This window comes from Lissotriton vulgaris, chromosome 6 (genome assembly GCF_964263255.1).
Source record: "Lissotriton vulgaris chromosome 6, aLisVul1.2, whole genome shotgun sequence".
Lineage (NCBI taxonomy): Eukaryota > Metazoa > Chordata > Amphibia > Caudata > Salamandridae > Lissotriton > Lissotriton vulgaris.
Window position 1 is genome coordinate 540,825,338 of NC_141694.1, and position 21,802 is coordinate 540,847,139.

The 21,802-nt window shown below is 45.3% G+C and overlaps 1 protein-coding gene across 1 annotated transcript in view; it reads left to right on the top strand.

The window, feature by feature from the left end:
- The window catches only part of LOC147707531 (dynein axonemal heavy chain 5-like), a 1,425,553-nt gene that overhangs the window by 322,859 nt on the left and 1,080,892 nt on the right, over window positions 1-21,802 (top strand). Inside the window, exons 17-20 of the mRNA XM_086925656.1 lie at window positions 6,438-6,563; window positions 6,650-6,815; window positions 7,189-7,438; window positions 16,530-16,750. Of these exons, the coding sequence (XP_086781782.1) occupies window positions 6,438-6,563; window positions 6,650-6,815; window positions 7,189-7,438; window positions 16,530-16,750 (763 nt within the window). The remainder of the gene's footprint in view (window positions 1-6,437; window positions 6,564-6,649; window positions 6,816-7,188; window positions 7,439-16,529; window positions 16,751-21,802) is intronic.

Here is a 21,802-nt window from a genome sequence, read left to right on the forward strand (position 1 = left end):
GCCGCAGTAGAGTTAGAGTTGTAGATTAGATGGAAGTAAAGGACATGGATATAGCTAGCAGTCTAGGAGCCATTTTCACCTTGTTCCACTCCTCATTGTGATGAGCACTGGCATCCACCTCCCACTTCGCTCTCAGTGTTATCAGGAAGTCAGGTGTGTTAGTGACTAGGGATTTCTATAGGCGCAAGATATCTTCCCTTTCTTCTATGTTTCCTATTTGCATTCTAAGGGGTGGATTTCCGGGAGCGTGGTTACTTTATCCTTTTCGCCCCCCAGGTCTGCAACAATTGGAGGTACCTATAGAACTGAGAGCAGTGTAGATGGAAGTCAGTGGCTAACTCCTGACACAATTTCTGTTGTCCTTTCCACAGACGTCTCCCAATGTGGAAATAGTTATGAGGACCCAAAGATGGAACCCCACTAGGCCTGCCATTACCAACAGCCACATCCTGTGCCAGAGGGACGTTGCCCCCGAAAGGGTACCAGACCATTTCATATGGCACAGAGCCGCATTCCAGTATCCTATGAGGACTCGAGTGACTGGTGGTAATGAGTGGGTGGTAGGGAAGCTTTACTATACAGCAGTTTAAGTATACTGTGTGGGTGTAGCAGCTCCAGTTCTAGTCTATGAGCAGCATCTCCTCTTTCCACTTGGATCCAGTAATTGATATTAAGCAATTGTGAGTATAGTTTAACATTCGCTTAACCTAAACCTTCCTCAAATGGGGAGAATCGTCATTTTTCGAAGAATAGCCTGGGTCTTTTACTCGACCTGTGAAGAAAGTTGGTTATAGTGTGTATAGGTAGTGCTGCAGGACGTCTAGGAAACAGGGGAGGGACAGTATTTTGAAGAGGGCACCCCTTTCCGCCATGGAGAGAGGCAACGTGGACCACTCCCTCATATCCTTCTCGCAGTAGTGGGGTGATGTTGAGTTCTCAATTCTCTATTGTGTGAGGGCCACCTACATTCAAAGGTAGCAGAAACTATCGCACGCAAACTGCAGCTGAGAGTCCTCTACCTCCTGGCCTGCCACCCCTGCAATGGGTACAAGTGTTGACTTCTCGCAATTAATTTTGAGCCCAATGCTTCCGCATAGATTGCCATGATTTCCATGAGTCACTGGATGGTGTCCTAGGGTCTGTGAATGAAGAGGAGCATATTATCTGCATACAAAGAGACGCGATTGTCAGTCCCCCCCTCCACCCAAAGCTGCTAAGTGTAGCGTCCATCCGAGTTCTGCTAGGGACTCCATCGCAAGAGCAACAAGCATTTGCAATGCAATAGGTCTTGCATTAGGATAGTTTGAGCTATTGGTATTGTAAATTACAATTTTTTTATTTATTTGTTGGTTTTGAAAGTAGCGAAATTAATAGCTTTGTCATTTACAATGCCAATACTTTTAATTTTCGCCAATGTGACACCTATAGCATTTGTAATGCAATATGTGTTGCATTTACGTGACTTAGATGTATTGATATTACAAATAACAATTGCTTTTAATTTTTTAAAATAATTAATACTTAAATAAAAGTTATTGTAATTTATAATGGCAATAGCTTAAACGTTTGTAAATAACTTTTGTGAAGATTATGTTCAGTGTATTTTATTGTGACGAAAATCCAAGAACAGAAGTGAAATATTAACATCTTTTTGTGACATTTGTAATAAAGCTTGAAACATTGAGAGAACATATTTGAACCAGTTGTTGTTGAATGGTTTTACAGATTGATGCTGTGGTGGCGCTGAGTGATGTTGTGGTTGCGACGAGTGATGCTGTGGCGTTAAGTGATGCTGTGGTAGCGCATAGTGATGTTATGATGCCCCTGAGTGATGTTGTGGTGGTGCTGAGTGATGCTGTGGTGATGCGATAAATAGAGTGTAATTATGTGGCGTTTAACTATGTGGCACTGAGTGGTATTTGGAGTGTATGTTGCATTGAGTGCAGTGTAATTATGTGGCACTGAGTGGTATTTGGAGTGTATGTTGCGTTGAGCGCAGTGTACATATGTAGCATATACATATGTGGCACTGAGTGGTATTTGGAGTGTATGTTGCATTGAGTGCAATGTAAATATGTGGCGTGTAATTATGTGGCACTGAGTGGTATTTTGAGTGTATGTTGCGTTGAGCGCAGTGTAATTATGTAGCATATAATAATGTGGCACTGAGTGGTATTGTGTGGAGTGTATGTTGTATTCAGTAGAGTGTAATTGTGTGCCATGTTATTATGTGGCACTGAGTGGTATTGTTTGGAGTGTATGTTGCATTGAGTGCATTGTTATTATGTAGCATCTAATTATGTGGCACTGAGTGGAATTGTGTGGAGTGTGTGTTGCATTCAGTAGAGTGTAATTATGTGGTGTGTAATTATGTGGCACAGTGGTTTTTGGAGTGTATGTTGCATTGAGTGCAGTGTAATTATGTGGCGTGTAACTATGTGGCACTGAGTGGTATTTGGAGTGTATGTTGCATTGAGTGCAGTGTTATTATGTGGCGTGTAACTATGTGGCACTGAGTGGTATTTGGAGTGAATGTTGCATGGAGTGCAGTGTAATTATGTGGCGTGTAATTATGTGGCACTGAATAGTATTTGGAGTGTATGTTGCATTGAGTGCAGTGTAATTATGTGGGGTGTAATGTGGCACTGAGTGGTAGTGGTATTATGAGGAGTGTATGTTGTATTCAGTAGAGTGTAATTGTGTGGCGTGTAATTATGTGGGACTGAGTGGTATTGTTTGGAGTGTAAGTTGCATTGTAATTATGTAGCATATAATTATGTGGCACTGGGTGGTATTGTGTGGAGTGTGTTTTGCATTCAGTAAAGTGTAATTATGTGGCACAGAGTGGTATTTGGAATGTACGTTGCATTGAGCGCAGTGTAATTATGTAGCATATAATTATGTGGCACTGAGTGGTATTGTGTGGAGTGTATATTGTATTCAGTAGAGTGTAATTGTGTGTGAGGGTGCAGAGTGTGTGAGGGTGCAGAGTGTGTGAGGGTGCAGAGTGTGTGAGGGTGCAGAGTGTGCGAGGGTGCAGAGTGTGCAAGGGTGCAGAGTGTGTGAGGGTGCAGTGTGTGAGGGTGCAGTGTGTGAGGGTGCAGTGTGTGAGGGTGCAGAGTGTGTGAGGGTGCAGAGGGGTGCATAGATAGAGTGAGGGCGATAGATAGAGTGAGGGTGATAGATAGATAGAGTGAGGCTGACAGATAGATATAGTAAGGGCGATAGGTAGATAGATAGATAGATAGATAGATAGATAGATAGATAGATAGATAGATAGATAGATAGATAGATAGATAGATAGATAGATAGATAGATGGTTGTGTGTGTTGTGGTTGTGTGTGTGGTTGTGTTTGTGGTAGTGGTTGTGTGTGGTTGTGTGTGCTGTTGGTTGTGTGTGTGGTTGTGTGTGTGTGGTGTGTGTGTGGTTGTGTGTGTGGTTGTGTGTGTGGGGGGTTGTATGTGTGTGAGGTTGTATGTGTTTGGGGCTGTATGTGTGTGTGGTTGTGTGTGTGTGGGATGTTGTGTTAGTGGGGGGTTGTGTGTGGGGTTTGTGTGTGTGGAGGTGTGTGTGTGGGTGGGGTTGTGTGTGTGGGGGTAGTGTGTGTGGGGTAGTGTGTGTGGTTGTGTGTGTGTGGGGTTGTGTGTGTGGTGGGTTGTGTGTGGGGTTCTGTGTGTGTGGGGTTGTGTGTGTGTGGGGTTGTGTGTGTGGTTGTGTGTGTGTGTGGTTGTGTGTGTTGGGGTGGCGGGGGAGCAGGGGAACAGGGGAGCGGCTTCCTTTGAAGTCTGATGCCGAGGCACAGACAAATGGTGGTGCGCGATGTGCACGCGGGGGGCGGGGGAGCGGCAGCCTTCGAAGTCTGATGCCAAGGCACAGACAAATGGTGGTGTGTTATGTGGCTGGCGATGGTGTGCACGCGCATAGATCACATGAACTGTATGAGATCCTCAGCCGTTTTGGTAGACTTTTCTTTTCGGCTTCCTATAATCTCGCCTGAGCGATGCGCAAGCGCATTGGCTCAGGCGAGACCTACAAAAGTAGGGGGAAAGCAGGCAACCCTGTCCGGTGCCCCTTTTTATAGGGAAGTCCTGCTAGAGGGCTCCGTTAACTCGAACCTGGGCCTAAATTTCCGAGATCAATATGGACACCCACCTCCTAAACTTGCGTCCAAATCGCATTGTGCAGAGTACTGCCTGCAGATATGGACAATGTATAATATTGGAGGTCTGTTCAGTGTCTACCCGAAGAAGTGTGTCATCTCCCGATAGTTCATCAGTGCGGCCACCGGTAGGTACAAGAGCCGGAGGTAATGCCTAGTGCTCCTGCCTGGCATAAGGCATTTTTGCGCTCATCATGCACTAATAAACTATAATCTAAAAGAAGTTGTGTGATTTGGGTGTCGCAACTTACAGAAAAATACTATGAAAAAAAATTAAGGAGCTTCAAGATCCAAGCAAGGGTTAAATTCAAAGTCTTTAATTTAGGATTATGCAGGATATATGAGTAAAATTGTATTGGACAAGCAAGAGTAACTAATGAAATACATCTGTCACAAAGAAAATAAAGGTTGTAGCTCAAGTGTCTCCAACAAGTAGCTCGGGAGCTACCAGTAGCTCTACAGCTGCCTGTGAGTAACTCTATGTGCGAGGCCCAGCCTACTAATACAGAAGCATTTGTTTAGTTGAAATATTATATTTGTACCATAATTAAAAAGAATGTATTCAAGATGAAAATGTTTGGATAAAAATGGTTGAATTCTAAAAAACATATTTAAAGCTATTATTTGAGTTGGAGACATTTTTTTACTCTATTCTTACTTGGTGCCAGGGGGTTGCAGCTATGGCTTTTATGTCATACCTGTGTAATATTTTAATTCAATTTGTCAAAGCCTTTTTTTTTTACTTTACTGCTCAAACCCTGCCCAATGCACTGATGTAATCACTACTGACTACCTTGAATGGGATGGTCACGCTTACATCACTAATATTAGTATCTCAGGATGGTTTTCATTGAACATAAGCAGCTCTTATTACAGAAAAGGTTGTAGAGCTTGTAAAGAGTACAAAACAGAAAACAAAATAACTTCATAAAAAAGATTCAACTAAGGTTGTTTTTGAAACTGTGATGTAATTGGTGGTTGTAGGCAGTTAGATGTGCTTTATCCAGTAATGAACAATAAAATCTCAGGTGATGAAAAATACAAGAAGATGGTAGCTGTCAAAATAAATAAGTTATTAAAGACTTGTTGAAAAATTGCAAGGTGCACAAAATGCATTAGCTAATTAGGTGTTTGAGCCGAATAGACAAGACTTGTCTGCAGCAAGGGGGAGCATTCTCATTCTCATTTTTCTTCCCTGTTGCTTGCAAAGGTCAGTTCGCAAAATATCTACAGTAAAACATTCTACAGTGTGATTTAAAGTTCTGGAATCGTCTGGTACAGGTTTGCTATGCCCAGCGCCCTTCCTTTTAACTTTTGGGTAGTGGAGAGGGGAACTGGAGGCTTTCTAGAACTTGGAGCTGAGATCTGCAACTCACTTCTACCAGGGTTGTGACGAGAGCCATCCACTATCAGATATAAAAGAACTGTTAAATCTATAATTGTTTCCTAAGTGTCTTAGGACCTGTGTACAGTATCCTTTCCACAAAAACTCGCAATAAGTCCCTTTGTTCTCATATTAGCCCATTATTGGAAGAAGGCAGACCAGCACCCAGACATGTGTGCTGTATAAATGCTTTCAGCTCAGCACATCTCAGCACGTCAGTATCTGGTAAACCTTGAGAATAAATATCTATGTATGGAACAAAGTCAGCTCTTTGTGAATCTTATTGATGAATGTATTCATTAGATGAGACCCAGTGAGCCAGATTGAGGCAGGAGTATCATTTGCAATTTAAAGAATGAGTTGGGGACCTTTATGTGCACTCATTCCCATCCATGGTGAAAACTAGGATGTGTGCCTACTCTGAACAAGTTATAAAGTCCAGCTCAGTGCTAATGTTACAGAGGAGGGTAACCAGTACTACACCTGCCTTGCTCACCACCTCCTTTCAGTTTGGCCTACTAACTAGTAACGCATCACAAATATTCTGTTTTGGTCATGTGTCCGCAGCACCCTACTGTTTATCCCAATCCATCACTAGACAGTAAGACATTTGTAAAATGTGATTTTTTTTAATTAAAAATTTCTACATCAAACCGCTCTTGTTTAGATTCATAAGAATTGGAATGATTTAGCGTGATCTGGGGAGGATATAGAAAGTTCTGTTAATTTTGCCCGCGTTGAGAACCATTTTGGTACCCCAGCCATAGCACTACATTCACTTGGATGTTCAGCATTTTCCTTTCAGTGTTTTCAATTTTCAAAGTTTCATTTCGTAAGTATTAACTGTGATAGGGCTATTTTTGGCTTAATGTGACTTCTTCTGATAATTTCAGGATCCTGTAGAGTTTGTGCAACTCATTACAGATATGTTGGTCAAGAAGAAAATCGAACTGCAGAATCTAAACGCTATTGTTCATGATGCAGTTTTAGACATAATGGCAATGTTGAAAAGTATCAAGGTAAGTAGAATGTTTCCCTAGATATTTGGATGCAATAACAATATCAGAAAATGTTCTTCATGACTTTTCTTTATTTGACTTTCAAGGATGCTCAGCCTGGAAGTAGCTCAACTGTTGCTCTTGTAAAGACTGCCACCACTGGATCCTACTCAAGGTTGCATCAGACCTTAATTAAAGCCCAGCAAGCAGAAGTAGCCCCCCTGACTAATACCACAAATGACTTCCCAGAGAAGATCACCGACAAGGTTTTAGGTATGTCTGAACACACATAAACTTCCTCCCATAGCTGGTTCAATGAAGGTATGACATGTGGTATGATGCTCTAGCATCATAGAGTTTGCCCAAAGTTATTAGCCTAGCACCTATCTCTGTATAGGAGCATAAAATGAAAAATATCTGTGACCTACACCGCCCTAAACAGGAAGCAACCAAAGCAGTTAGGTGTCACTCATGATATATATAGCCTATTTAGGTGGTTATCAGAGATATTGTGATGTCAATTTCATATTAGTGCCTGTGTTTTATATGTCTGTACATGGTGCTTTGGCATTACAGGAAGATCCTTGTTTATTGCACCATGAGAGTAGAATGTAAATATATATATATATTGTCTTTTGCATTCCAGAATACTTCTGTGATCAAGTGTACGAGGCTGTTAGTATCAGTATCTGCCGGTCTTTGCTTCTTTTGGCCCATGTGGTAGGATGTGACTCCGAAAGTATCCTGGGAGATGAACTACAGATTGCCCCAACAAAAGGTGGTATCACTGACACATTAATAGCTCCTAACGAGAAGAAGACAAGACCTCCACATTCATCTCGCCCACCCTTGAGAGAGATTGGAAAGGGGATTCAGGAAACCCCCCAGGATTTAAGGTACAATATAATAATCTAATCAATGCTGTTGCAGTCACACATGTGGCATGTACTAGTCAACAGTATCCAGAAGAGCAGGAATGTTTTTATTTGTAAAAATTGCATCCACATCAAAGTATTTCACAAATAATGGAAAGCACGAAAAATGATAGCAGGAGAAATATGTCATAGCGTATGACTCTTAAGGAGAGTCATTAATGTGGGCACTGGTTTCTAAAAACAGTTATTCACTACTATTAGTTGACCTCAGTTGAAAAAACTGCTTCTACACCACAAAGGGAAAGATTCACTTCCCATGTGTTCCCTTGCCATGCTGGGGTCTCCAGAGACTCAAACTATGCAGTGGAATGTCAGATGACAATCTTCCATCTCATCCACCTTCTCCTCCCCCTCTTGAGTCTATGCAGACCAGAGAGAGGCAGGAAAATCCTAATCACCAGCATTCCCTGACAGCATGGATCTGTGCAGAGCTTCCCTAACAGCGGCTTTCTCACAGAACCTGTAACCATAGCATAATTTCTCTGCTTTATGAAAGCTGAGTGCACAGCTTTGAGCAGGTAGATGGAGGGAACCAGCAGAGATTGGTGTAATATGTTTTTCATCAAAGTTAACGCTTGTCTGCCTAAGGTGTATTGTGATTGAAGGAATTTAAAATAGCTGTGCACCCAAATTTATTTAAAAGATAGGGCTTCAATCAGTCAATCAATCAATCAATCAGGGGATTGTAAGCACGCTACTCATCTGTGAGGCTCTCAAGGTGCTTGGGGAGGGCGGTGAGCAGCTCCGTTCAATCGAAGAGCCAGATCTTGAGCGTCTTCCTGAAGATGTTCAGAGAGGGGGCGTGTCTGATGTCGATCAGGAGCTCGTTCCAGGTCTTGCCCCCAATGTAGGAGAAAGCCCTTCCTTGCAGCCAGCATCTATGCAAGCACGTTGTGTTAACAGCGGTTCCTTAATTAGGTCAACTCTGACCCCGCCTCACCTCTCCACTTGTGTTACCGCAGATGCGGTTCACATCATTCCTTGTACTTGGAAGTGGACGACCTACACTGACCAGAAACTCTGATCGGTTTCAATGCCCTTTACTTCCTACTCAGCCCGGGCGTATTTCTGCCCCTGTGGCGCATCTTCTTTGCTCCTGCACGGATACTAGGCAATTGTATTCAGGCATGCTAATGTAAATGTCCTGATGATGAACTGAATTTGCTTAGAAGGGATCGAAACGCTGTCAACTTAATGTACAGCATATACACTCTCCTATTAGGTATTGTTTACGTGTAATGGTGTCCTACCACATTTTGTTTGTGATATCAGAATGTGCAACATACAAAAAAATCCCTCTGCCTGAGCCTTTTCTGCTACTCATTGTTTGTATTATATGTTAAGTAGGATGCAGGCTTGTGTCCCACTTTAATGTCTTGAGTTCTAATTCTTTTAAAATTGAATTTAAAAAAATCACTGTCCGGCTGGACAGCTTCCAATATAACACTGATTAAGCCTATATTTATCTTTTTTGTTGTATATTACTTTCGTTTAGGGACCACTGTGCCTAAAACTAGTAAACTACACAAGGTCCCTGACCATTTGTATTTGGACCCCCATATCTTTCAAAGCGGCGTAGGAGATTCTGGTGGCGAGTATGTGATGGGAAACTGTGTCGAAGGCAGCAGAGAGGTCGAGTAGGATGAGGTTGAGGAGCGTGTGGATGTCATCTGAGGCGGCAAGTAGGGTGGTCTCAGTGCTGTGGTTGCTTCGGAGTCCAGATTGGGAGGGGTTGAGGATGGCATTCTCTTCGATGAATTTCATTAGTTGGGCGTTGAGGGTCTTCTCAGTGACACTGGTCGCAAAAGGCAGGAGGAAGATTGGTCAGTAGTTCTTGGGGTTCAATGGATCTACCGAGGGGTTCTTGAGCAGGGGCTTGACTTCCGTGCATTTCCGGTCATCGGGGAAGGTGCCATTTATGAAGGTGGTGTTGATGGGTCGTTGTAGTTCTGGTGGGATGGCGGTGGCGGCTTTGTGGAAGATATGCGGAGAGCAGGGGTCCGTTGATGCTCCTGTGTGGATGCCCTTCATGGTCGATTCGGTGTCTTCGATAGTGGCTAGGGTCTAGGCGGAAATGGCGGTTCGGTTGGTGGTGTTGGAGGAGGGAGTGGTTTCAGAGTCCGGAGGTCGCTCGTTAAAGTTGTTGTAGAGGACCTTGATTTGCAGGTGGAAATGCGAGCTGAGCTTGTTGCAGAGGTCCAGGGAAGGGTGATGTCTGAGGCCTTGGTGGAGGGTTTGGTGAATTCTTGGATGATGCCAAAGAGTTTCTTCGAGTTGCTGGCGTTGGTGGAGATCTTGTTCTGGATGAAGGTTTGTTTGGTTGACCTGATGAGTTGGTGTTATTCAGTAATGGCGTTCTTGTAGTTGGTCCAGTTTTCCACTGTTTTGCTGTTTCGCCAATTCTTCTCGTGACGTCTGCAAGTGCACCTGAGTTCTTGGAGATTGGCGGTGAACCAGGTGGCCTTCCTGGGGCATTGTCTGTCGGGTTTCGGAGGGGTGCGAGTTCATCTGCACAGTTGGCGATCCATCTGTGTAGTTCTTTGTCTGCTAGGTTGGCGTCAGTCGAACAGTGGAGGGCATTAGGTTTAGGGTGGAGGGTGAGGTGCTCCTCTGTGACCTTGCTCCAGTTCCTTCTCTGTGGGCAGTGGTGGTCCGTCCATGGGGGTTGTGTGGTATGGCTGAAGTGGATGTTCTTGCCTTCATCAAAGATGGGGTCGAGGGTGTGTCCTGTCTTGTGGATGGGGTGGAGATGAGTTGTTTCAGTCTGAGGTTGGCGAGGTTGTCTAGGAGGGTGGAGGAGTTTGTGTCATTGAGGTTGGCGAGGTGGAAGTTGAGGTCTCCGATTAGTATTTAGTCCGTGGAGGCGATGACGTACGGTGCGATGAGGTCGGTGATGGTTGTGGTGAACACGGTTTGAGGTCCAGGGGGCCTGTATGTTAGCGTGCCACAAAAGTGTGGATCTGGGGCTGGTCTGTATCTGGAAGTGGAGGTGCTCAGTGGAGAACTGGGAGGTCGCTGGTCGAGGAGGTGGTGAGTCGGAGGGAGCTTATGTGTGCGATGGGGAGTCCTCCTCCTGGGTGGTCTGGTCGGTCTTTTCTCTGGATCTTGTATCCATCAGGGATGGCAGGTGTGATTTCCGGAGCAGAGGAGGTGTTGGTCCAGGTTTCCATGACGAAGGCGACATCTGGCGAGAGGGTGTCAATGAGGTCCCAGATCTCTACGACATGTCTGTGCAGAGAGCGCACGTTGAGGAAGGTGCACTACAGGGCTTCGGTGCTGTTGGTGTCTGGCCAGTGGCTGGTGCCCGTGCGGGTGGTGAAGCTCTGGTGGCAGTAGCAGCATGAGAACTGGCATTGGGTTGTGTTCGGCGTGGGCAGCTCGCAGTTGATGTTTCTTCTTGGGTTGAGTGCGAGGAGGGCAGTGGAGCCATAGTGGTGGATGATGAGAGATCCAGGGTCGCTGGCGCAGGTCGTAGTCGGGTTGCGGATGGGCTCACATGGGCGTGTATTCGGCACGCCGTTGGAGCGCCCACTGTGCGGCCGCGTAGAGGCCGCTATTATATAGTGAAGGGGGAGGGAAGCTCAGCTGGGAGGTAGGAGCAGGGACAGCAAGAAGGAGGGGCTGCGGGGAGCAGGGGCAGGAAGGGCAACAAGAGAACGGCAAGGGCATAGTAATGTACAATGAACAAGGACACAGGGCACAAGGGCACAGTAAAACAAATGAACAAGGGCCCAGTAAAGGTCAATGAGACAAATGAACAAAGGCACAGTAAAAGGACAATGAAACAGATGAACAGTGCTACAAGATACAGGCTACTCACACAAGGAAGTCAGACAAAAGTCAGACAAAAGCGGGCACAATGAACGCCACGAGGCAAAACAGGAACAGCAGAGGGAAGGCTCGAACCCCCATTAGCCACCTCTCAGCGGCAGCAGAACAACGGCCGAGCTGCTGGGGGAGAGGGCAGGTCCCTGACCAGACGTCGGAGATTGTGCTTGCTCACCCTCGAGCGGACGCCATTATATAGTGAAGGGGGAGGGAAGCTCAGCTGGGAGGCTGGAGCCGGGACGGCAAGGGGGAGAGGCCAGGAGAGCAGCTGCTGGAAGGACGACGGGTAATGGGCTTGAGTGGCATTTTCTTTATGTACAAACTAATATCCACTTAAATGAATCAGGCCCCTCTCACTTGTTAGTGTTCAGAATTTGTGGAGTATCTCCTTAATATAGTAGACTCTCCGATGCAGGTCAGTAGTAGAACAGCTTCCTTCATTCATTACGTCTTTTTACGATGGAGGCAAAATGTTCTTCTGTGCTTGTGTGCCGTTTTTTATTTCCCTTTCTTTTGTTCAGGGTGTGTAACCTGTTAAATGGATTTTGTGATGGTATTTTGTTTGGGATTCAGATTAATTTATAACATGGGGTCTCTAGAATCTCTAGCCTAATCCCCTGTCACCTGGTCAGTCAATGATACTTCATCTAGAATTTGCTTGCCACTACCAGATTAAAGGCTTTCTCTTTTGGTTCTAGCACTAGGAGGGAGTTTCTCAAAATTCTGATTACACTGACTGACTTGTCCCATGCTCTTACTACCTTATTGATAAATATTTATATCCTACTTAAAGATATTTAGGGGCCGATTACAATGTTGGGTGGAAAGCCTCCTCCCGACAGTCAGATTCTTCTCTACCGACTGACTCAGGTGGTTTACAATCCTCCAGACTGATTACGATGTTCATGGTTGGAAGGTAAACTGTGTGGTGATTCCGAATCAGTTCTGACCTTCTCTCGGAGGATTTGTGTCAGTCGGAAACACAGCGTGCACCTATATGGACAGCGTTTCCGAGCTCGGGATTGTCGGTTTCCAACAGCCTTTCCGCTTTGGCCTCTACGACACGAAAAGGCTGTCAGAAAGTGACTTTGGGGGCCCCTGGCAGGGCCACCTCAAGCCTGTGGCCTCCGTTTGAGGGGTGAGGGGGGCCCCCTGTAAAATACTGCACTGTGTGGCAGGCACCGTGGGGTGCCTGCGACAGGGAGCAGGGTTCACCACATTCACCCCATTTCCGCATAGGAGCTTGTGTTACGGCCGGTTGTCAGGCGTAACACAAGCTCCCATAGGAAACAATGGGAATGCAAGCAAACAGCATTCAGTCACATCGTAATTGGGCGGGCAGGACCGCAGACTGCGAGTCAGTGGGTACTGATTATGAGTCGTGTCAGGCGGAAAGTTTCCACCCGACATCGCAAACGGTGACCAGAAAAGAGTGCTGTCCACGTAGTAACATTTATTTTGTTGCTCAATGTTATTTCATTTTGGATGCTTCTTTGATGTTTCACTATGTTACATTGACATTGTTTAGCAACTAAATAGAAAAAAAATGTAAGCTCCAGACTAACATCTGATGTATCAGCTAGCACTCACAACTAAAAAACAAACAGCCAACCAACAGTCACATAGGAAGAATGAACTTTCAATTCCACATTCAAGTAGGTTCCAAAGTCAATGCACATCTTCAGACATGTTAAGTAGTCCAGGGCTGCCTCTTTGTCTGTTCAGAGTACTTGTATGTCACAACTTTAAAACATATATAATTAAAAGGTTTATACTTTAAAATCACATCTATTACATTGAATTAAATATAAAAAAAATAGGTAAAAAATGTTATGAAATTATCTAAAAAAAATCTGCACGAAAAGAACAACACAGAGCCTATAAGACATATAAAACATTACAAACAATATTATTGAGATATACACAGAACACCCAATAACATACAAACATAAGCATATTAATGATAACACTTTACATTAAAAATATACCAACATTAGAAAAAACAATATATAATATAGGCAAAAAGCTCTCATGCTATAGACAATCGAAGCAGGCCAGTCCTAACAGCAGATAGTAGAAAAGTTATATAAAAAACGGAAATTAAAAAATATATATATATAGTTCCATATCAAATCCATCAGTAACTTCAGAAACCTAAAAAATGATTTAAAAAAATTAAAGGAAATGTCTGGAAAACCATAAATAGGAATAATAATAATAAGGCATATAAAAAACAAAACATTTCAGCACATTTTCCAAAGTGTAAAAATAGTAATGAAGTAACTCCAAAGTGAATACTCTTGGGACCTGTAATATAAAAACGATACACCAGTGTTTCCCAAACCTTTTAGAACTAGAGCCAACTTTTAAGCAGCACAAACTTTCACAACTCACCTATCTATAATGGACATGAGGAGGGCAGTTTTTTAAATGTAATAAAGCATTGTAAGGTGGTGCATTGTTATGTGCAGACAGCACATTTTCCATTGAAATGGTCACTGAATTTGCACAGACATACAGTCTTATAGAAAAAACGATATTGCACAGAATTATTACTGTGTGAAAATCGAGTTTCAGTGACTATTAATTGTGCATCACCAAGTAAAGTGTCTTGATTTGTTCTGATCCTACTAAAATCTTGGTTTTCCTCACACTTCAGAACTACCCAAAATATTGATTAACTTTGCGTTGCTAACTGCAGAATGTGTACAGTTAATTAACAGATATTTACATTGTGTTATGTTTACACTTTATGTACCTTAGCTGGATTGTCAAGTACCTCACTTTATTTTTTTTCTCTACCTGCAAAGTGAGAGGAATTTGTAAACACCAATATACGTGTAAAAAAATAAGCAGAAGAAGACAAAGGGTCTGATTACGATCTTAGCAGATGGGATACTCTGTTACAAACGGAAGGATATCCTATGTGCTGTATGACAAGTTCCATTGGATATAATGTAACTTATAATATGGTGGACAGGATATCCATCACATTTGTGACAGAGCATCCCATCCACCAAGATCGTAATCAGGCCCCTAGCCTGACATTCGACTTATGTCATTGAAGTTGAGAAAATGTGACATGATAAATACAGAATTTAGAGCATTTTTATTTATTGCCTGGACTTTGGAGACTCACCAAAAATCAGCTTATGATCCCTGCAGTGGGTCATGACCCACAGTTTGGGAAACACTACATATTTCCATATCCACCCCATAAAAATAAGTAACTGAAATGTCTATAAATGTAGTTTCACTAACATGTCCAAATTATTACAAACTCCAAAATACACAGGAATTATTAAACAAGCACCTTCCTATACTACATCCAACATAGATAATGCACTAAACTACTACAAATATATGTTACCCAATTCATCTAAACACACAATTTACACTTAAAATAACTAAAACTAAGCTTAGCCAACCTATTCATCACAAACACATACAAAACATACTTTCTTTTGATACGAGAAAACTGGAACCTGCAGTCCTATCCCTCAACTTCTACTAGGCAATGGCATAAAGAAAAGGCGTGACAATAGAGTTATTTTGAAAAAAAGGGGCACCATAAGGAAAATACACATACATTGTAGCTCATTTAAAAATATTATTTTAATTTGTATAAACATTTAAAAAAAAGGTAAAATGTATACTTTTTGAAATGTATACAAAGATAAGAAATATAAGAAAAAGAAATATAAAAATTATACTTGCAATACACTGTAAGCATATTTAAACATGTTTTTGTGCAGTATATTAATGTAATATTTATAATTGCTTAAAATCGCCTATTGTGTTTTCTTAAATAGTTTGCTTTTAACTGATATTATATAAATGTTTTTCTATAGATAGTGTTATTAATTTTGATGTGCACAATAATTTCTATACTTGGAGATATATCTAATGGTTTTACTTTATTTTTATTTAATTACCTTTTACAAGTGTATACTGCATTGTTATGTTTTTTCACCTGTTCTGATTGAATATTTTATTCATGTTATTATTGTTTAATCATTAAATGTATACTTTTTAAATAATTTTAATTCTTTTTTAATGTTACAAATAAAAGTATTTTTAAACCTAAAATGTAAGAATCTCAATTTAATTTTCACAAGAATTTAATTAAAATAAATGACAAAATATAAATAAGTGTTTATAAAATTTAAAAAATGTACCCCAGAAATGCTTCCTAAAATATTTATTATAAAATAATTGAAAAAAAAATATTTTAATTACATTTCATCACCCCAACAAACCTAAAAGTTCTGATCAGTAAGACACCACCCACTCAAACTCCCAATAACCCTCACAACCCTTAAAAACGAATCATAAAATCCCCCAAGATATAACCCCAAAATTCCATTACCTATAAGTAAATAATATTTATAAAATAGAATTAATATAAAAATACACACTAAACAATAATTTAAAAATAAAACACTACCTACCCAAACCTAAAAAATAACCCACAACCTCTCAAAAAATAGCATAAAAGAACAAACAAAATACAGTCTTATCTAAAATTATAATAAAAAGCATTCTAATTGCAATATTTTCTGACTACATCAAATACCATATTTATTTAGTATACTACAATTTAACATTAATAATATTTACAGAAAGAAAAACAATATACTACCCTTTGATGTTATGTCTCACAATATTTTTGCAATGACTCATTTGTTTATCACACTATTCTAGAACAAGGATATTTAGGACTCAAACGTCAGATACCATAACAAGGAGGAGGATGTAGACACCTTGTTCAACAAACTTGTTTCCCTAGACATAGGGTGCCTTATTCATTAAAACAGTATCCAGGCTAATGTCCAGAAAGAAAACTCTGCTTCTTAGAAATATATTGCACTAAAATGGTCCATGTAAAGGTGACCCTTTCAGCATTACAAGGATAATAACACAGCCTCTACGCTCCCATCTCTCATGGTTGGACCTCTTTACCTCAGTTTGTTGACAGTATTCTGAAAGAATTAATCTCAATCTTTAAATGGTGTCGAGAGTGATAAAAAAATCATTTTCCAAACAAGACATAGGTGCTTTAAAGTTACATAATAAAACTCATGCGTCTGATCTGTTGTTAATCCTTTATGACAGAGATAGGACTTCTCATAGGACAAGAACAAGTGTGTCTTAACAGTTGGCATCATTAACTATGGTTTTCTTGCATTAATCATTTTGTTGAAAATGGTGTGTTTTTTTGCAGGTTCAAATTAATAATGAGATTTAAGATCCCAAATATTGTGATGGACCCCCCATTGGAAACTGCACAAGATGCCTTAAAGCAAGCCTTCAATGCTATTATAGGGGTCAGTGAAGTCCCAAGCTGGTGGTCCGGTGTGTCAAAAGGGAAGCCTTTCTACTCGTCTATTTTAGAGGACAAGACAGTTCAATGCATGTTTAGTCATGTATCTGAAGTGGTAACAAGTAAGTAAAATATCCAAAGACTGCATTGTTGACTTCTGTTTATGTATTTAGGTGTTTTGTAGACTACTGGATGTCATCGTGCATTAACCTTTTTTTTTTTGTGAAATATATTTTTATTGCAGGAATCAGCAAACTGTTACATATATGACCAGTATCATAAATCCAATAAAATCAATTAACTGCATCCCACCTACCCCCCGCAGCATGTTTTCATACACAAACGTTCAGCCCAGTCCAAAGGTCGGGCGACAAAATCCAGTGGGGGCTCAGCAGGAGAGCAAAGCTGGTCCGGATGATCCACTGTCCGTCATCTGCTTTTCTAAACAAGCCCACAAAACCCAAAAGAAAGTTCCACCCACAAAACACTAAATTACAAAGAAATCCCTCCCCAACCCAACCCCGCCATCAGTGTGTGGTAGCAGCCGCAGTAGGATTCATGAGAGGACCCAAGAGGAGCGCATCAGAAACAGAAAACGCAATTGCCTATCGGGACTCGGGGCGCGCTGCATTCTCGCTATCAGAGTCGCTGGGGGCGCAATAGTCCCTGAGGGCCTGCACTAGTGTCTCCCATTCTAGCGCTGCCTCCTGTGCTTTTTCATTACGCTGTCTCCCAGCTAGTTGGTATCTCAGCGTGCTTTCTCCCGCCGCCCACTTCAAGAGTTCGCTGTGCCACCTGCTCCCAGTCGGACCAGCTCGTGCCTTCCAGTTCCTGGTCACCTCTCGTTTGGCCAAAAGAAGCCCCAAATCAATAAATTTACTGGAAATTTTGTTTTTGGGGGTATGTGGAGACCAATGCAAAAGTCCCACCGCCGCATCGACCGATAGGGGTCTCCCCGTCACCTCCGTCAGGGTCTTTCCTACTTCCACCCAGTAAGAGGACAAACCCGGGCAGGCCCACAACATATGGAGGAGGTCTGCCTCCGGCGCCGGGCATCTGGGGCAGGTTGCCGAGCCCGTGGCGAAGTACTGTTGGATTTTCGCCGGGGTCAGGTATGCCCGATGGAGTATATAATAGTGGACCAACTGAAAACGGGCGTGGCGCGTCCCCTTCCAAGCTCGTCGCACGAGTTGAGACCAGGTCGCTTCCGGGATCTCATTGCCTATGTCTGCCTCCCAACGGGCCCTCAGGGTCGCAAGGGGGGTCAGCCCTTCATTGATCAATCTACCGTAGAGGCAGGTGACCGCCTTCACCGTGCCCGCAGACATCATGACGTATTGGCACACCGGAGACGTAGGAGGTTCCTCCTGACCGCTTTTCCAGTGCGCCTGGATCACTCGGACCAGGGCCGAGTGCAACAGGAAGTCTCCACGGGGAATCTCGAAGCGGTCAATGAGCTCCTGAAAGGGCAAGAATACCCCAGCCTCATAAAGATCCCCCACCAACTGCAACCCCGCGTCCTCCCAGTCCGCCAATCGTGACCAATCACCGCCATGGGGCAAGGCCGTCAACATCCCCAATGGTATTTCAGGCGCATACAGTATTCGCAATTGGCCCCGGGCGTGGGCCCGGTTCCAACACAGGCGAATGGTCTTCTCCTCCAGCGTCAGGTCTTGCAAGGTCAAACGTTGGCGTAGAGCTATGAAGGATAGGACATGCCTGGCCATCCCTATACCTCTCCTGTCCTCCGGGCCTCGGAATTCTCTGGCAATCTCCTGGGTGAGGGTCTGGAGCTGCGCCGCCAGATAGTATTTCTCAAAATCCGGCACCGCGAGCCCACCCTCGGCCTTCGGCCTCATCAGGGTTTTAAGGGCCACTCTTCGGCGGCCCGAGCCCCAGAGGAATCCGACTATCATCGACCGTAGGAGCCTAAATGTGGCTGGCGGGATCCAAACCGGTAGCGCCCGGAAATAATACAGCAGCCGGGGAAGAGCCACCATTTTGAGGAGAGCGACCCGTCCCGCCAACGAAAGCGGTAGCGTAGCCCAGAAGTCCATATTACCCCGTAGGGCTCGACTACACCTGGTAATGTTTCCGTCCAGGAGGTCAGATGGGTCATGATAGATATACACTCCCAGGTACCTGAAGCAGTCAGGTTCCCATCTAAGCTCTCTATTGAGGACTGGACTAGGGGTGCCTCTGTGAACCGGGAAAAGGCATGTCTTAGCCCAATTCACCCGTAGGCCCGAGACCTCCCCAAACGCCGTGAGCGCCGTCTCAGCTCCATGTAGGGCCTCGACTGGGTCCTCAAGGAAGAGCAACAGGTCGTCGGCATATAACGAAATGTGGTGCTGGCCCGAAGGTGTCCAGAAGCCATTGTAATGAGCCCCCGATCGGAGTAGCAGTGCGAGAGGCTCCACCGCCAGCGCGAAGAGAACTGGGGATAACGAGCAGCCCTGTCTCGTGCCTCTTTCTACCGGGTACTGCGAGGATATTAACGGACCCGCCCGAACCCTGGCCGATACGGAGGTATATAAGACCGCGGTCCACCTGATGAAACCCTCGCCGAGGCCGAACCGCCGCAACACAGCGTGCAGGTAGTCCCATTCCAGGCTATCAAACGCCTTCTCTAAGTCCACCGATAGGACCACCGGGCACGGAGCATCCACAAGCGGTTCACCCAGCAAGCGGAACAACCTACGGATTTTCATTGTCGTGTTGCGCTTGGGGATGAACCCAGCCTGGTCCTCATGTACCAGGGAGCTCATGTGGCCCAGCAGTCTCGAGGCCAAGATGCTGCTCAGAATCTTATAATCGACCGTCAGCATCGATAAGGGACGGTAGGACGCCGGATCGGTCGAGTCCCGCCCCGGCTTGAGGAGGGGAACCACCAGGGCCTCGCGCATCGAGCCGGGTAGTCGGCCAAGCCTCTTCGCCTCTCTATATACGATCACCAGTCTCGGAGCTAGGAGGTCGGCATAGGCCGCGTAAAATTCCACAGGAAGACCGTCTAGACCCGGGGTCTTATTCCGCGCCATCTTTTTAATGGCGCTGCGGATCTCCCCCAGTTCAATATCGGACCCCAGGGCTTTCGCCACGTCAGGCTCCACCGCTGGGAGCTCCAGGGGCCTCCGATAGTCCTCGAGAAGGTCAGGGTTTTTGGCAGCACGACTGCGATATAACTGATCATAGTAGTGCCGGTAGCAGCCTAAGATCTCCGGTTGAGTGTGCACCATGGTCCCGTCCGCCATGCGCATGGACGTTGTTAGTGAGGTCTGGCGCGTAGGGTTAGCCAGCCATGCCAGCAATGCGCTCGATCTATCCCCTTCTGCGAGGGACCGAACCGTATAGGCCTTGTAGTCGAAGCAGCGCAGCCGCTCGACCTCCGCCGCCACCGCCTCCTTCGCCTCTGCCGTGCGTCCCTGGAGTTCAGGGTGCCCGGGGCGGCGGAGTTCCAACTCACGAAGCCTCCGATCAGCCGCGTCCAAGTCATCGAGGATAACCCGCCTCATACCTACCTTCTTGGTGATGCAATAACCCCTCACCACCACCTTAAAAGCGTCCCACTCCAGCGCTCTCGAGCTCGCAGAGCCCCCGTTGGACGCGAAATACTCCTCGATCTTATCACCTAAGTCCGCTCTGAATACAGTGTCCTCGAGGATCTCAGGGCGTAACTTCCAGGTGGGCACCGCCGGCGCCCCCGGAAACCAGCGAAGGGCCAGCAGGAGGGGGTTATGGTCCGAGATGGTCCTAGTCAAGTATTCGGAACGGATCGCCGCTGAAACCAGTTCAGTCGAGCCAAGAAACCCGTCCAGCCTAACGTGCAACTCGTGTAGGCCCGAAAAGTAGGAGTAGTCTCTAGCGTCGGGGTGTTGCGCTCTCCAAATATCCGTCAGACCCCAACGTGTCTGCCAGTCCCTACGACCTTTAGCCACACGGCGGACCGGAGAATCAGGGAGGGGCGGGTGCGAGCGATCGGCCTCCACATCCACTACCGAATTGAAGTCCCCACCGAGCAGGAGGGGCCCCGTGAAAAAGTGGGCCAACGAGCCCGATAACCTAGAAAGGAAGGCAATCTGGTCCATGTTAGGTGCGTATACACAGCAAACGTTCAAGTCCCTCCCCCCCAGAGTGCCCGAGATGGCCACATATCGCCCCTCTGGATCTACTACTGAGTTTGTGACCTGGAAGGGAACCCCAGCCCTAATCCAGATTAGCGCCCCCCTGGCGTATGCGGAGTACGACGTGAAGAAGACCTGCCCCCTCCACCTACGCTGTAGCGCCGCCCCTTCCGCCTTGTTCAGATGGGTCTCCTGCAGCAGCGCCATTTGTATTCTCCTACGCACTAAATAAGCGTGGACTTTGTGCCGCCTAGACATGGTATGAAGCCCCCGCACGTTCCAAGTAATACACTTCACATTAGCAACGTCAGCCATTGTCCCATACTGTCCGTGCAAAGTCTCCCCATCTGGGTCCCAACAAAGAGCGAACAACAATCACCCAAGCACTGATGGCGGCCATTTCCCCCAACCAAAACTCAACAACTCTTATGTTAACCAAACCCCTGCCCACCCTCCCCAGAACAGGACCCAAATAACTCCATCTAGTTCCCATCCAAACCATGCCCTCAGAAAACCCTTCGTCCCCAACTAATCCTACGGTCGCCACCGTAGGAAGGCCTTAAGGGCCAGGTGCGGGCTGGGCGGTGGCAGTGGGCCCTCGATGCCCTGGCTACCAGGACTAAAACAAGCCCAAAACAGTAACAGTAACGGAAACCCTCGGGGCAAAGGCAAGGCACCCCACCCCCCGCTTCTCCGGAGATCATGCTGAACCATCGGCTCCCGCCACCCCCGCTACGGGCCCCCACCCAAAAGGATGCAGCTCACCCCGTCAACCCTGTCCATCAAGAAGGTCCTCAACCGATTTCGGCGTGATCACCGGTGTGCTGATGCTATCTGTCACCGAGTTCTCCGAGTCCGTCGATGCCCCCTCGTCACCAGGGTTTTCTTCTTCCGCAATGGTATCATCTCGTGAACCAGACAGTGCAGACAACACCTCCAGTACTCCTTTCCGCTCCGTCGATGTCTCCACAGTAGAAGGGCCGCCCGACCGGCCCCGGCGACTCCGCACCCTCGTAGATCGCCGTCGCTGTCCCGGCTCCGCCGTTGGCTGAG